Genomic DNA, 15,034 nt, shown 5'->3' with positions numbered 1-15,034 from the left:
CTCCATAAGAAAAGCGTGACCGCCCAAAACTAACAGCCCCCTCTTGCAGATGCTCTGGTAGACGCGTTTAGATTTTATATTTATATTGGGTGATGTCGCAGCGTGCAGCTTTGTGTTGCTTTAAATTCATTCCCTGCTGCAGGTCAAAACAGAGACACAGCACGATAGCAAAGGAAACAGAAAAAATGCACTTTTTGAGTAAATGATCATCAGTTACGTGGATATAATGGGTAAATGCTTTAAGGCGAATAATAGAACAGATACGTTTACATCACTTTACTATAATGTAGCCTTTAAAACACTTATGTCATAGTGCTATATCCAAAATCTAAGACCACATCCAGTCTCACAGTATCAAATATTATGTTGATATATTTCCCAGAGCTAATGTCCATCCAAGACTTATTGGTGCTGCAGCCGTGGATACCCTAAAATGGTCCACGCAGACGGTGTTACGGTTCAGTACTGTCACCTGGACGCCCAAGACTAACCTCCTCCACCTTTTGCTGTTTAACATGAATCAGGGGGGAGGAGACGGGGGCCGCTCCCCGCTCCCCGCTCCCCGCTCCCCCAGGTGATGGAGAGGACATATTTGCAGCTTCTTTAGAAAAAGAAAACAAAACAGTAGAGGACCAGGGAGAGGGGAATATTGAATTAATGCTCAGGCATTATAATTCTTGGGAGTGAAGACTCAGTATCCCCCCCCACCCCTATTTAATCGGATGTAATCTACCTGCTTGGCAGCATTCCAATCAGATAGTTTCAATTATGCTCTTGTAATGCCACTCTGTGAGGAGGGGGAAAGTGCTGAGCAGAGCACTTTGCAGGCGATTTGCAAATAACAGCAAGGGAGTCTTTTAGAGAAATGACTGAACAGGAAGCGGGAGAGCTGCTGGAGTTGACAGCTCTCTCACTCTCTGGTTTGCTGGCTTTGGCGGTGACGGCGTGTTTTGCAGCCCTTCTCCTCCTCCTCCCCGTGACAGCAGCTGTCGGGACAGTAAAGTGCCACTGAAGGTGGCCTCCTATGGTAATACGGAGGTAATTATTTTCCACTGCAAAAACCGCCATCTCACAACCAGGCAGGCAGGTTGGAGCCACGGGAGCGGTACACGGAGGAGGCAGGCATCCCGGATCTCAGTGACACTCCAAGTTATTGAGTTAGTAGGATGCAGTGCGGTGTGCTTGGGGAGTCAGCAATTCAGTATTTGTGTTCTCCGTATGTGTATTTGCCCCCGATGTCAGCGCGCCTGCCGACCTGTCTGAGCTTCCGAGTGAAAGTTAATCTGGATGTTTGCAAACACGCGATTGCGCTCGCCGTGATAAAAAGGCCAGACAGACAGAGAGCTGGAGGACAGCGGTGCTCAGTAGTCTGGCAACATACGCTAAAGGTCGATAGTGTCATGTGTGACCGATGAAACAGATTGACCCGCGGGGCTCTGGTACCTTGTCACCCTCCACGGTCCCAGCATCTGTCTGCAATGTGTCACCCCCGGGGCCCAACATGGCTACTCAGGCTATTAACCTCCAGCGTGCGAGGACACGGCAGAGTTAAGACCCCTCCGCCCCGTCTCTCTCTGTCACAAATCCACTCCTGACCAGCCCGGCCGGCCCGGGCTCGCTGCATTTTCAGGCCCCTGTGTCCTTCGCCCACTTGTTACCCTCTGGTCCGGAAGCCGTCAAGCCCAGGCGGGGACTTAGGAAGCTGCCGCCACCGTGTCCTACCTGTATGGCTGCAGGAGAAGACAAAGTGGGACCTTGAATCAAACAACTGTCACTGTTAACAATGTATGTCACCATCTCGGAATGGGCCATAAAAACCAAATAAATGACGGCCATTACAGTGGAGATTGTGATTATGATAATGAGAATAATAAAGGCGATCATCATTACGATCATGATGATAATGATAATACTGTGATGATGAATTATAATGAATAAATCCCTACCCCATTTCCTAAATGGTGGGAAATGTATCACTAAGAGTGGCCTGCAGCCGTGTGACAGCCTCCGAGCAGGGCGAGGGTTATCACCGGCGTGTGTGTGTGTGTGTGTGTCTCAGTCATTTGAACGGTTTGCACTGGCAATAACCTACTCCCTTTTCACGTCTGTATCTCAGTACAAGATTGCGTCTGTGTATGTGACTTCCCAGCCAGTGTATAGTGTGTTTGCCATGCTCAGAGAGCACTTCCCAGGAGACCTTGCAGTTTACATATCACATTCAAACAGCTTTTGTGCTCAATATCTGCCACTTCCACTCTCTCATTCCTCCTCCTCCCCTCCTCCTCCTCTCTGCGTTTCTTTATTTAGTCCCTTTCTGAGTCGCTGGCTCTAAATCAGGGTTCATTTTTGTTCATTTTAATCGTTTGCAGAATGGAGACTGCTCCCACAGAGAAGGACCGCAGCCGCATTGGCTGTTTGCTCAGAACGTGCTAAAACCAGAAGTGGTGTTTTCCTGATGAGGGACCTCTTGTGGTCGTGCGAGTAATCACTGTCCTCTCTCAGAAGCAAAGGTGGAAGTAGTGCGACGCTGTGATTTGTAATCGGGTGAATGGTTTGTGTGTGATGCACGCTGCGTTCTGTCCGGACAGCTTGAGTTTATAAATTTCTCTTCTAGAAAAAGGGACGAAGAAACTCAGCCATAAAGGGCAAATATGATCTGATGAAACTAATATTTATGGAACATTTAGATTTGTTTCCAAGTATAAAAGTGCCTGTGACCTCCTGCGTCGTTTATCCCCCCTCTGTTTCATTTAAGCTGCACTGATGAGAATTCAATTGTGTGCCGGAGATACATCAGTCTGTCGTGGTCAGCCATGTTTGTTTGGGGTCGTGCACCTTGAAGCGGGAACTTCTGACCGCTGACACTGACACCACGTCTCTGCAGCTCATTTCCTGTCTCTTTCACCTACGTTGCTATTTAACCATGCCTGCCTCTCTCTCCAAAGCTTGAATCTAACATCTTGTATCTTGTTGTCACATCTTGGTACCGGTGCTTATATTTCTTTAAAAGCCACACAATGTTCTTTTTCATCTGCACACTGCTTCTGTGCTGTGCCTGTTTTAGATTGTTTTGCCACATACGTTCAATAATTAGCCTTTAGCATGAGTCCCATGCACGACCGTACCAAACCAGGCCGCCTCGCTGTGATAACAACGCTCCAGGAATTCAGCAAAGTGTTGCTTCTACATCTGTTTGTGTACGGGGTTAAACAACAAGATGTGTGTTAATTAGTGAGTCAGGTTAGCTGCTCGCAGCCTAATTGCCTCCTGCCTCTACGACTACTTACGGCGTGTTAACTCTGAAGCTGGAAGTTGGAGCTGGGAATGACTTCAAACCCCAGTTGATCATGTTCCAGTACAACGTGTCGGAACAGCTATTTCACAGGCTTTGTTAGCGATACCATAACTCATTACAGGGTATTTAGTGCATACAAACACTGCAGTAACAGTAACACAGCAGAGGACTGTACAACTGATTTAACGAGCCACATACACATACATAAGCAGCTTTCGCATCTGTTGATGTGCGTAGCGGCCATTTTGGACTTAAGGTCTTACGGTCTCTCCGAGTTGGAGATCCGACTTCAGGCCCCGTTTGTGTGTTGTGGTGTTTTTCTGACTGGGAACTTCTGACTTCCCAGTTCAAATGGGATGCACCATTGATGTTGGGACGTTAGATTGACACCGATCACGATAAAGCAAATACTTGTACCTTGATGAAATAGTTTTAGCTGCCTAAACTTCATCAACCCTAAAGCACAGAGATGTTGTGCTAGAAAAATGTACATGCACAATTTGTATATACCATGTTCTCCGCACTATAAGTCAACCACATTATAAGGAGCATAGAACAGACGCTACAGTCGAGGCTGGGGTTATGTTCTGCATCCATTAGATGGAGCTGCGCTAAAGGGAATGTCAACAAAACAGTCAGGGGAGGTCGTCTTGTTGCTTCCTCCACTTCGGCACCATTGATTGGTTCATGTTCAACTCTCTGGCTGCTGCTCTATTCCCGTGTTCTACTGCGTGACTAATGGCCTTGAGTGTAAACTCTGCGTCGTAAGCGTGTCTCTTAACAGGAGCCATTTTGGGCTCTTTACACAAACACACACATGGAAATGAAACGGCACGCTTCGCGCAGTCGTATATCTCAACGTGCACCGCGCGTTACTTCTTCTACGGGGAAAATAGAGTCAGCGGCTGCTCACCGTAGTTGGAGACCTGTTGTGGCTCAATATTGGTCCATATATAAGGAGCACAGGGTTATAAGGCACACTGTCGGCTTTTGAGGCATTTGAAGGTTTTAAGGTGCGCCTTATAGTGCGGAAAATATGGTATTTAAAGAGATTATTTACCCATTTGAATCCATGTCTGTGTCGTGGTAATGTGGGCGCAGAATGGAGCATCGTTTTGCGTCATTTGGCGGATCACAGCGGCCACATTGCCACGACTCAGCTCTTGATTAAAACAGGTAGAGTATCTCTCAAACGCTTTTTGGAAGACGCTGACCAACGACCTATTTTGGCCGAACCTGAGGCCGATAGACTTATCCCTCATTGGTGCGTAGAAGGGATCATAGACTTTGCTGTTGACCAATGAGGTTTTGTTCACAGAAAATACATCAGAAAGAGAAACTGCCTCAAAAACAAGGTCCATCTAAACAGACAAGCTGCCAGCGCCCTCAGTGAAATCCATCACCGCTGTCACAGGCAGAAACAAGTGGAATTTGTCATTGACATCAGACACGTCATTTATATCGAAATGTCAGCATAGCATTCGCATAATGATGGAAACAACAACGCTGAGGGCTTTGGGCCTCGCACTCTGATGGCTGTGTGCAAACGTCACCAATAATGTGTCTTTAGTCTAGACGTGTCAGGGCTCTGTGGGATCTATATCCACGCCTTTTTGTCAGTGCCTTCAATCTTCCCCGTTGCTCAAGAGCTAAGTGCAAGAGATTAATAAGTGGATTTGTAATGCACAACCTCAGGTTTGACACTATAAGTCATCGGCTGTTTATCGCTTTGGCTTTCTCGCCGGATTGAAAAATGGCAGACGCTGAGTAAGTTAGTTAGCCACCCTGCACCCCCCGCCTCCCTCCTATACCCCCCCCCCCCCGTACTTCAGGACCTGGAGGTACAGTATACTGTAGCCGCTAATGAGCAGCTTGTGTCTTTTCTGTTTGTTTCCCTCTGGCAGACAGATGATGTGACGCAAACAGAGGGCTCTCAGCAGCTCCAGCTCCAGCACTCAGACTCTTCAGAGAAGCAGCAGCCCAAAAGGTTACATGTCTCCAACATTCCCTTCCGTTTCCGGGACCCCGACCTAAGGCAAATGTTTGGGGTGAGTACCTTAAAGACAATATTTCTATATCAGTCAATACAACACTTTTACTGGCTTGGTTAATTCCTGTGATCTGGGAGCACGGTAACAAGAGATGGGACAAACACCGCCCATGCTAACGTCAGAAGAGATGATTACATATTCATGCTGCAGGGAAAACCAGCAGTGGGTCTAAATCCTACAACAGAGGCCACACATTTAATGAGTGAGGCTTGATTAAACCAGCCTCTAGTACATGAAACTTTTTTCATTTTAAGGAAAAACAGCCCAAATCAGTCCCAATCAGGTGCTGACGGGCGACACTGACACAGCGCTGACTGAGATATGGAGCTCAGTACGAGGATCATTTGACCGTCCGTCTTCATCTCCTCTGCCTTCTCTGGTTGATTTAAAACCAGTTTGATCCTCGATGGGCTCCAGTCGCTCATCCTTCTCTGTCACACTTCTTTTTTTAGCAATGTCACCGTGTCCCCAGATGTCGGCAACTTTGTGAGAACAATGAAACGATGGTCCAAACTATGATTTTTCATCTATCTCGGTGACTAGCTGTACACACACATCAGTTTTGCCCAAAAGCTTCTCCTGATTACCTGTTTGGAGGTTACACGAGCTGTCAGCTGCAGACAAATGCAATACGATTACATATCAGCATACCAGAGGCCCTCATCACAAATGTTCTCTTCCTCTCTCTGTCTCTCGCCCAATTAATAAGGCAATGAATAGTTCAGCAGCTCACCCTTGTGTCTCACAAAAGCCTCAATAAGAATTGAACCATACATCCCCCAATTCAATAACCATTATGGATCTGAATGGAGACGATTGCCAAAAATGTACTTTAAATGTTATGCGCTAATTGGACCATTAGAAGCCAGAGGCGTTAATTCACGTCGTTATGAAGACAACATCCAGCTGATGATATTAATTACTCGAGAGCCCTGGCTGTGGCTTTATAAATTGCAGACAACATGGCTGCTCTCGCTCTCTCTCCCTCCCTCTCTCCCTCAGTTTGTTGGCTTTATTGTTCCCAGCTCTGGTGCAGGTCGTGTGGAATCCAAATCGCCTCAGTAATTAGCTCCGAGGCTTTGTGTGCCTGGCCGACGCATGCAGATATACGATACAAAATTGATCGCAGCCCACCCAGTCCCCCTCAATCACCCTACTCACCCACGTGTGTGTGTGTGTGTGTGTGTGTGTGTGTGTGTGTGTGTGTGTGTGTGTGTGTGTGTGTGTGTGTGTGTGTGTGTGTGTGTGTGTGTGCCCCCCCCCCCCACACACACACACACACACACACGCACACACCCTTCTTGGTGGTTGGCATTGCAGAGGATTGTGGGATTGATTATTCTGGGTAGAACTTGGCAAAGAGATAGCCGGGTCGCTCCACCCTCTGACATGGTCTCCACAATGGGCCTTTGTGTGATCAGAGTGTGCAAAGCCTCATCCCTCTAGCTCTAATGGCTTCTGGAGCGCCACCGGCTCAATACGCCATTACTGTTGCGCTTGACTGAAACTCGCAGACATGCAGGGGGGTGGAGGGGGGGGGAGGTTTGACAGCGAGTGGAGGTGCTGCATGGCCCACTAAAAAAGGCCCTTAAAGCAGAGCAAAGCTCCGCCAGCAGCTCCATCTGCTCCCAGAAAAACTCCTCCCTGGTGTTGGAGGCACCGGTGGAACTCTGTGGAGCCAACACCTTAAAACAAGAAGGCAGGGCCTGAAATGGACCCCTGCGCGCCACAGGGTTAAGAGTGCGGAGAAACCTGTGAGCCTTTAACGAGGCGCTGAATGAAGGGCTCATTAGGACGACCACAGCGGACCTTAATCAGTAATTAGAAACAGTGATCTCTGTGAGCGAGCGAGTGCGGGGGAAATGAAAACACTCCAAGCGCCAGCGAGCTCTGTGCGGCGCCCATGCTGTGCTGCCCTCGTTTGTGTGACCGGGTTCTTCAGCAGTGCTTCTCTCCGTGCATGTAAGAGCTCTCACAGCATTCCCCGGAGCAATCAAGACCTATAACCCCCCCCCCCCACACACACACACACACACACACACACACACACACATCCACCCTGCTGTCACGCTGGCTGCTGTGCCTGAGCATCGCTCCGCACTGTTTGGATACACAGAGCTGCTGTCGTAATTATGTTTCTTAAGAGCCTAAAGACGTTCAAGCAAATCAAAGGTGGAGCCGCGGTGGCCTCCATGTTATTTGAGGCTCTCAGCGTAGAGAATGCAACGTAGCGTCATTTCATTTAGGATCAAAGGGACCACACCAGCGTGTTTTAGCTCCTTCATGTCCACTTTACGGTTTTGCTGATCATTTACACATCCGTGTCTTTTTTCTCTACCATGCAACACATCCATGCGGATTCATTTCTGCCTGATTAGAGCGCTGCAGGAATGAGTCGTCAAACCCGGAAGTGAGTTAGCATTTCCACATTCGCCTTTTTTAATTCTTAATTAGACGCCTTAAATAAGGTCTTTGTTTAACACAAGCTGAAGAGATTTTAACGTTTTGATTTACAAGTTAAAATGCAACAGTAAAAAGCCCCCTTGTGAATTTTGAAGCTTGTACGTGTCTTTAAAAAGGACGTCATTTGGCGGACGCCGTTCATGTAAACACAGCGTCCACATTGCCACGACTCAGCTCTTGATTAAAAGAGGTGAAGTATCTCTTAAACGCTTTTTTGGAAGACGCTGACCAACGACCTATTTTGGCCAAACCTGCAACGTGGTCTCATGGGAGGGCGTATAAATAGCACGCCACTTTTCATGACTTGCATGACTTTTCGCGTGCATGTCTACGCATATTAAGCTTTTCGCGTGTCATTCAACGCCCGTAGTTCCCCAGGGTTAGGGTTAGGGGTTAGGGTTAGGGTTAGGGTCTGGGTTAGGGTTAGGGGTTAGGGTTAGGGGTTAGGGTTAGGGTTAGGGCATTTCACGCCCGTTATTTCAGCCATCCTTCACATAAAATATTGATTTAAAAACAACCCTCTGACAGAAAGCTCCACCACTTCGTATTTCTCACAGGCTGGAGAGATTTTAACTTTTTGTTTTACGAGATAGAATAAAACAGTAAATCCCCCCCTTTGTGAATTTCGAAGCTTGCACGTGTCTTTAAAAAGGCGTTTGCTGAAGAAGAATACAAACATCATCACGCCGTACGAGGGAAATCATGTGGAAGCTAGTGGGGGTGCAGTTTGCTTATTTACTTCTGGTGATTGCGTTTACGCTCCAAAAGATCATTAAAGTGGAGTTCATTTGGGAAGATGATCTTGCAGAACTAAACATTTAAGTAACAGACTTTTTTTTCTACAATTATCCAAAATCCAACGGGAAAATTTTTTGTCGAGGGGAAGAGCGGAGATGCTAACTTCAGGGTCGGCCTACAACAATGCATCATCCCTGCAGTGCTCTGTATCCAATATAGATCCAATGTCTATTTCCCCGTTATGTATTTGAACTGCACAGCGGAAAGAGAAATGATTGGATGCCTGACATGGTCGGGGGAAAAAAACATTAAAACGTCTTAAATGTAGCAGCATGATTTGCAAAATGCTGAGCTGTGATATAAGAACGGGATAAAACATCTGACGACCTCTCTTATGGTCCTTTAACGTGTGACTACGTCCCTCGTGTCTGCTCCCTCTTGGATATTGAATTGTCATCGGTGGATGGATCTCACTGCAGCCTCTTAGATGACGTCAGCCTCCCTTGTCCTCCCTCTGGAGACTCCTCCCATTGAAGCTTTTGTTTATTGGTGCTGCTGATGCAGCTGTTTCTGCGTGTGTGTGTGTGTGTGCGTGCGTGCGTGTGTGTGTGTGAGAGAGAGTGGGTGGGCGGAGATAGAAGTGCATGAGATCACTGGTGAGCAGCGAGCAGTCCCCAGCGCCATGTGGAAATCCACAAAGACGACTTCCTCTGAAACTAATTAATCGACGCCACAAGCCCATTACGCTCGGTTAAAACAATTAGCATCTTCACATTGCGTGGGGGAAGCATTGTCATCTCAGGCGAGAAAGGGGCATCACGCTGGGATATAAATGCCTGCGTGTGTGATTGAGCCAACGCGTCTCATTTGAATCAATGGAGCTGAGCGCCATATGAGGCAGATGTGTGGATCTATAGAAGTCCTTTACACAGCAGATGTATAGGGGAGGATACACCCTGCTGCAGCAGAGGAGCTTTAAAACAACCCAGCCTTGTTTTCCCTTTAACTCGCTGCGGTTAGGTCGCCGCATATCCCTTCAAGTGGGAGAGGACATGTGGGTTTTTTTTTTCGCTAACCCATAAACCCTCACCTCCTCGAGCCCACTCCACTCACTTCAGCCAGATAATAGCCAGCTCCTCCTAACCCCTATTAGTGGCTCAGTCAAACGATCCATCCATTCCCATTGAGCGTCGACCACATGGAAGGCCCATTTCTTCCCTGTTGTGCCGAAATGAAGGCGACGCAGACCGCTTGACAGGGTAATTACTTTTAATGAAATAATACGGCCATTGTAGACAGCAATTAAAAGTCGCTCTCACTCCACTCATTAGAGGAACTTACAGTTTACTTTCATTCCTCTGTTTTCTAATGATCCGAAGGCAGGGCCCTTTAAATCGAAAGGCTGCAGCGCGTCAACCCCTGGAGACCGGCCCTTAGGTCCTGTTGACTGTGAGAGCACACAAACAAAGAGAGGATAAAAGAAGAGACAGAGAGAGAGAGGGATACAAAAGGATAGAGAAGTACATTCACAACAAAACTCTCAGAGCTCTTGAAGAAGTTTTTATCTCGGGTGATCGTGGACTTCCTTTACTCTGATGCTCCTTGTATCAAAACAAGAAAACAAACATCAGAATTTCTGATATGTAATCAAAGATCTGGCATTTCTACAGATGCTGTGATCTCATTTTACACGGTATCCAGAGAAATACAGGGACGCATTAAAGCAGCAGCAGCAGCAGCAGCAGCAGCAGCAGCAGCAGCAGGACTTGTGTTTTTAAAGCACGCCAGCTTCGGGAAGTGTTTGCCGAGCTAACAAATGCAAATTGACCACCATTTCCTCACAAAAGCAACATTTCCATATCGCCTTAATGGTTTTTCTTTCTCCAGCCGTCCTTCTCATGAATTCACAGTCGGCGAGGCTTTTCTAACTCCTTCTCTGCCCCGCTCTCCTCTTCTTCTTCTTCTCCTCTCTTTCTTTCCTCTCTGCAGCAATTTGGAAAGATTTTAGATGTGGAGATTATCTTTAATGAGCGAGGATCCAAGGTAAGTGAACTAGAACACCAGCTGCTTCATTACCATGTACTTCTTCTGTTTCCTAATGATGGCATTAGTGTAGTGTGTACATTGGCTGAGACTAGTGGTCCCTAAGCCTGGTCCTGGAGAGCTGCATCCACCATGCCTCTCTTTCTCTTCCTCCCTCCCTCCCTCCCTCCCTATTGTTTTTGTTGTTGCAGCTCTAACCCAAGTTGTGAATCATTAGCCCTGTCAATCAATTCATTATTGAGCTGTTTCACAATTCACTTAATCCACCAGCAGGCTGCAAGTCCTGAAGCTTATGGAATTGAAACTGCTTGTTTAGGTAGCGGGTGTTTGAAGCAGCCCAGGTGTTGGTCCTACATTATTCACGTTCTCTCATTTTGTTTTATTATTATTCAGGATACGAATATGACGTTCTCTGGGGTGTTTTACAAATAAATGTAATTTAGCTCAAAGGAAATTTGAAGGCTACCCTTACTTTTACCTCCCATGTCAGGCTTCGGACCAACAGGACGTTGTGTGGAAGCTTTTTAATGGCCACGTCCGAGATTATGACGTTGTTCTTCATTAAAGGACGTGAAAAGACCAAAACCAACAATGCGTTAGTCCGTCCTAGAGCTGGGGGATACGGCCAAAACCTTCTGTCCGGCTAAAGGCCGTTTCATAACTGCATCACGATAAATATCACGATAGAGCGCGGTTTCTGCTAATTATGAAGACGACATCTATAGTGCATCATGAGGGTATTCATTCATTACACTCAGGGCGCACTCACAATGTCCTTCCACACCACGCCCCGGGCTTTAGGGTACTTGTCCCCCCTCCCTCTTCCCCCGCGCCCCAGGCCCGTTTGTACTCACACTGCCAGGGCCTCGCGCAAATGCTTCTCGCTGTCCATACGTCATCACGCCATAACATGTCACACGCATTGATGACGTCATGGCGATGCGTGGCTTTGTTTCCAGATCTTTCCGTAGACCTCAGAGTTTTTGTGCGTCTTGTCGACTGTTTTTGAATCTTTTCATCGACCAAATCTGCAGTAAACACTCCACCTCCGCATCACACCAACGTGAACCTTTCACCGCCATTGTTTGAAATGTCCGCGCATAGTCCCTCCTTCTTTTTTCTACGTCCCAACAGGCGCACAGGAAATGACCTCAGAACCGCCGTAGGCCTCGTGCTCGTACACGTGCGCACGCTCGTGCTCGTACACGGCTCACAAACGGGCCGTGGACGGCTGACCGCAGTTATGCGCGGAGAAGGGGTGCACTCAAACTGCTCAAACGCACTACGCTTTAGCAGAAAAACCTGTTTTTGCCCGGTGCGGAAGGACAGTGTGTGTGCGCCCTCATAGACACACACGGCTTTCTGATGCCCTACAGCAGGGGTCTGCAACCCGCGGCTCTTGGGCCTCATGCGGCTCTTGGGTCCCTTTTCAGTGGCTCTCTGCAGCTTTGCCAAAAGATAACATCTTTCAAAGGGAGCACCTGTTCTCTTGGAGTTCAAGGTGATTTAAAAATAATATGTGAAACTAAAATATGCGTCACATGCGCAACGGCTAACGCTCGGCGCCTTTCCCTGCTAATCTTGAGTTTCTGACTTGCGCTGTCAGGATGCTAACCGTGGATAAACCCCCCCAAAAATTTTATCAGAGGAGAATAGAGAGCTGCGAGAGGTCAATTTGCTTCACTGCCAACACTGACGGCTTACCTGTACGCTTGAGATGTGGTGATAGGTAATAATAATCATAATAGTAACAGGAATGAAATGTCAACAGTTTTCTTTATTTTTGTTTTATAATTTCATAAATGCAACAAACTGTAGTTTTTTGTATATATAACTATATATACAACTTTAATAGGTGTGAGATCAAATATGTTTTGCGGCTCAAGACAAATTTTACTTGGTGAAGAGGCGGCAAAATGGCTCTTTTGATGGTAAAGGTTGCAGACCCCTGCCCTACAGTATATCACCGTGATATCATTATAGATGTAACTTATAATATATTATAAATTCAAGTGTGTTATGGAAGCTCTTGACTAGTTGTGATGTTTACTCCTCAACAATCAGCTGTAGTAAAGGACTCATAGTGTTTAAAATAACCCATTCAGTAGCATCAGATACCGTTGTTGTGTTCAGTAAAGTGTATCTGTAAGAACGCGTGCTTTATCGTAACATTGCACTGTTGGTGGCAAAGTGTACTGAATTTTCAAGCATTTAAAAAAAACTATGCTGCAGAATAAGTGAGTCAATTGTAAGACGCCGCTAAAGCTTCATAGCACACTGAGCTCTTACTCCAGCTGACTGTGCAGGTGTGTTTAGGTCAAGGGTCTGCAACCCGCCGCATTTGCCCGCATGCCGCTCTTGGGCGCCCTTTCAGTGGCTCCCTGTAGCTTTCCCAAAAGTAAATGTCATATAAAATAGAATAAAATAGGTTTTTTTTTACAAAGGAGACGATCTTTCAAAGGGAACACCTGTTATCTTGGAGTTCCAGGTGATTTAAAAAATATATATATATCATGTGGGACTAAAATATGCGTCACATCCGTCGTCATTGTCATCCGTTCTTATTTTATTATTGTTGCAAAATGAACGGGACAGAAAGTCAAAAATAGCTCATATTCAACCTTTAACAGATGTTTTTACATTATTTGTATCGTGTCGCTCAGCTCTAGTCCGGCTGTTAGCACGTTCTGTCCTCCCCACTGTGGCTCTCCGCCCAAAGTCTGTTACTTCCTGTTTTAAATATGCAGAAAGTCTTTAATACAGTGGGTTGTTGAACTGTAGTTTGGAGTAAACGTTATTTGAACAGGACTAAATGGAGCATTTTTGGGGGGAGCTACTTACAGCGGTGGATTAATTCACATTTTGTGCTCCAGTGAGTGTTTAGGGCCATGAACCACACTATGACTCTGTGATGGCACATCCATGTGTTATTGATGTGTGAATAACACGTAACAGACTTTAACTGCACACATATACTTTTGTGTTTTTGGTCTTTTTAATGTTATTTATTAGAATATATGCAGACGACTTCATCCTCTCGGGTACAGAAAATCAGCAATATCCAATACAAATGTGATCTCTTTAAATGTCATTTCCCCAGTTTTGATCATGTATGTATGCGTTTCAAAGATAATCCCAACTCCTAAAGCAAAAATACCAACGAGCAAGCAGAAAAATGGCCGCGGCGCCGCAGCCTTACTGCGGTATCAGTCTCCTAACCACCTACCATGGACAGGTGAAGCCCGCGGTGGTGTGAACAGCCGAGTGCTACTCATCCAGCTGTTCATTTAATAGAGTGTACTAAGCTCCACAGCTTTCCATTCATAAAGGAGACAGGATCCCTGGCTGGGTGTTGAGGCATGAATACTATTGATTCCCATTCATACCTGGGAGTAGTTTGGGCTCGTATACAGGCATGCAGGGAGCCCTGCAACCAGGCGACACTGCTGCACTCAGCCCCCTCTGCCAGACAAGATTGAGCACCGGATAAACCTGCCTCCTCCGCCGTAACAAGCATTTATTGTTTGTGCCCCACAAAGCCATTACCCATGATGCTTCTCTCTCCCTCTCTCTCTCTCTCTCTCCCGCACCCTGTGTGCTATATAATGAACCTACCCGGCCATTAATAAACAATCTATTTCCTATGAAGCTTTGGCAATTTGCATTCAATATGTTTGTCTCCTTTGAAAAATGGTGGCTCCACTCTCCTCTCTTGTAAGCTAATTATTTGTGCATGATAAAAAAAAATAAAATAAAAAAAGATAGAGGGGGTAACCACAGTCGGGTGAATGTCCAAAGGATTAATTTTGCCCTCAATTCCTTTTTTGAATTTATTTCTTTATCTCTCTCTCCCCAAGGACAGGTCCCGTGTTATTTATGCTAGGAATAGCAGCCCGGAGATCCTGTGTATGAATACGAGATCACGCCGCTCGCCATCTCTCACATGTATTACATCCTCAAGCAATTATCAGGCAGCGCCGGCCATGCTCCCTCTTCCCCTGCCCATACCTCTATAAGTATATATAGAAAGCAAAGGAATGGGACTTGTTTGGCCAGCATATCTTAATGCCTCCTCGATAGAGCTCAGGTCCAGTATCCCAGTCCACATAACTCACGGATGTGACAAACCCCCCAGGGGAGCGAGGGAGTCAGAGGGGGTGGAAATGAGAGGTTGGGTATATTTTTTGGTGAGGGGTTTAAAGTCAATATCCTCGCCCTTCTTTATCACAGAGGACGCTGTTTTGCGGTGAAACCATTCACTCTTTCGTCGTAAAAACGTCCCGCTTATTCAGAGCGGTGATTAGAAACAGTCAGGTGATCGAGTTTCTCCTCGGAGGATTCACGCTCGCTCCTTCCTCCTGTTCGCCCGCCTCTTCAAAAGGAAGCCGAGGCCGTTTGAGCGGCTCGAGTTGTGTCGATAATTATGCGACTATTACGGCGGCTA

General features: G+C 46.6%; 1 protein-coding gene across 2 annotated transcripts in view; it reads left to right on the top strand.

Moving 5' to 3' along the window:
- The window catches only part of LOC310959448 (RNA binding protein fox-1 homolog 3-like), a gene marked incomplete at both ends in the record, with an annotated part of 104,198 nt that overhangs the window by 62,377 nt on the left and 26,787 nt on the right, over positions 1-15,034 (top strand). Inside the window, 2 exons of one of the 2 annotated variants that reach the window (XM_083930796.1) lie at positions 5,200-5,343; positions 10,537-10,590. In XM_083930796.1, coding sequence (XP_083786922.1) covers positions 5,200-5,343; positions 10,537-10,590 — 198 coding nt within the window. The remainder of the gene's footprint in view (positions 1-5,199; positions 5,344-10,536; positions 10,591-15,034) is intronic. The other variant, XM_083930797.1, reaches the window with a different exon arrangement.

The sequence above is a fragment of the Echiichthys vipera genome (genome assembly GCF_963691815.1).
Source record: "Echiichthys vipera genome assembly, chromosome: 17".
Classification (NCBI taxonomy): domain Eukaryota; kingdom Metazoa; phylum Chordata; class Actinopteri; order Perciformes; family Trachinidae; genus Echiichthys; species Echiichthys vipera.
Note: the sequence above shows the minus strand (reverse complement) of the source record. Positions and strands in the feature narration are given on the sequence as shown.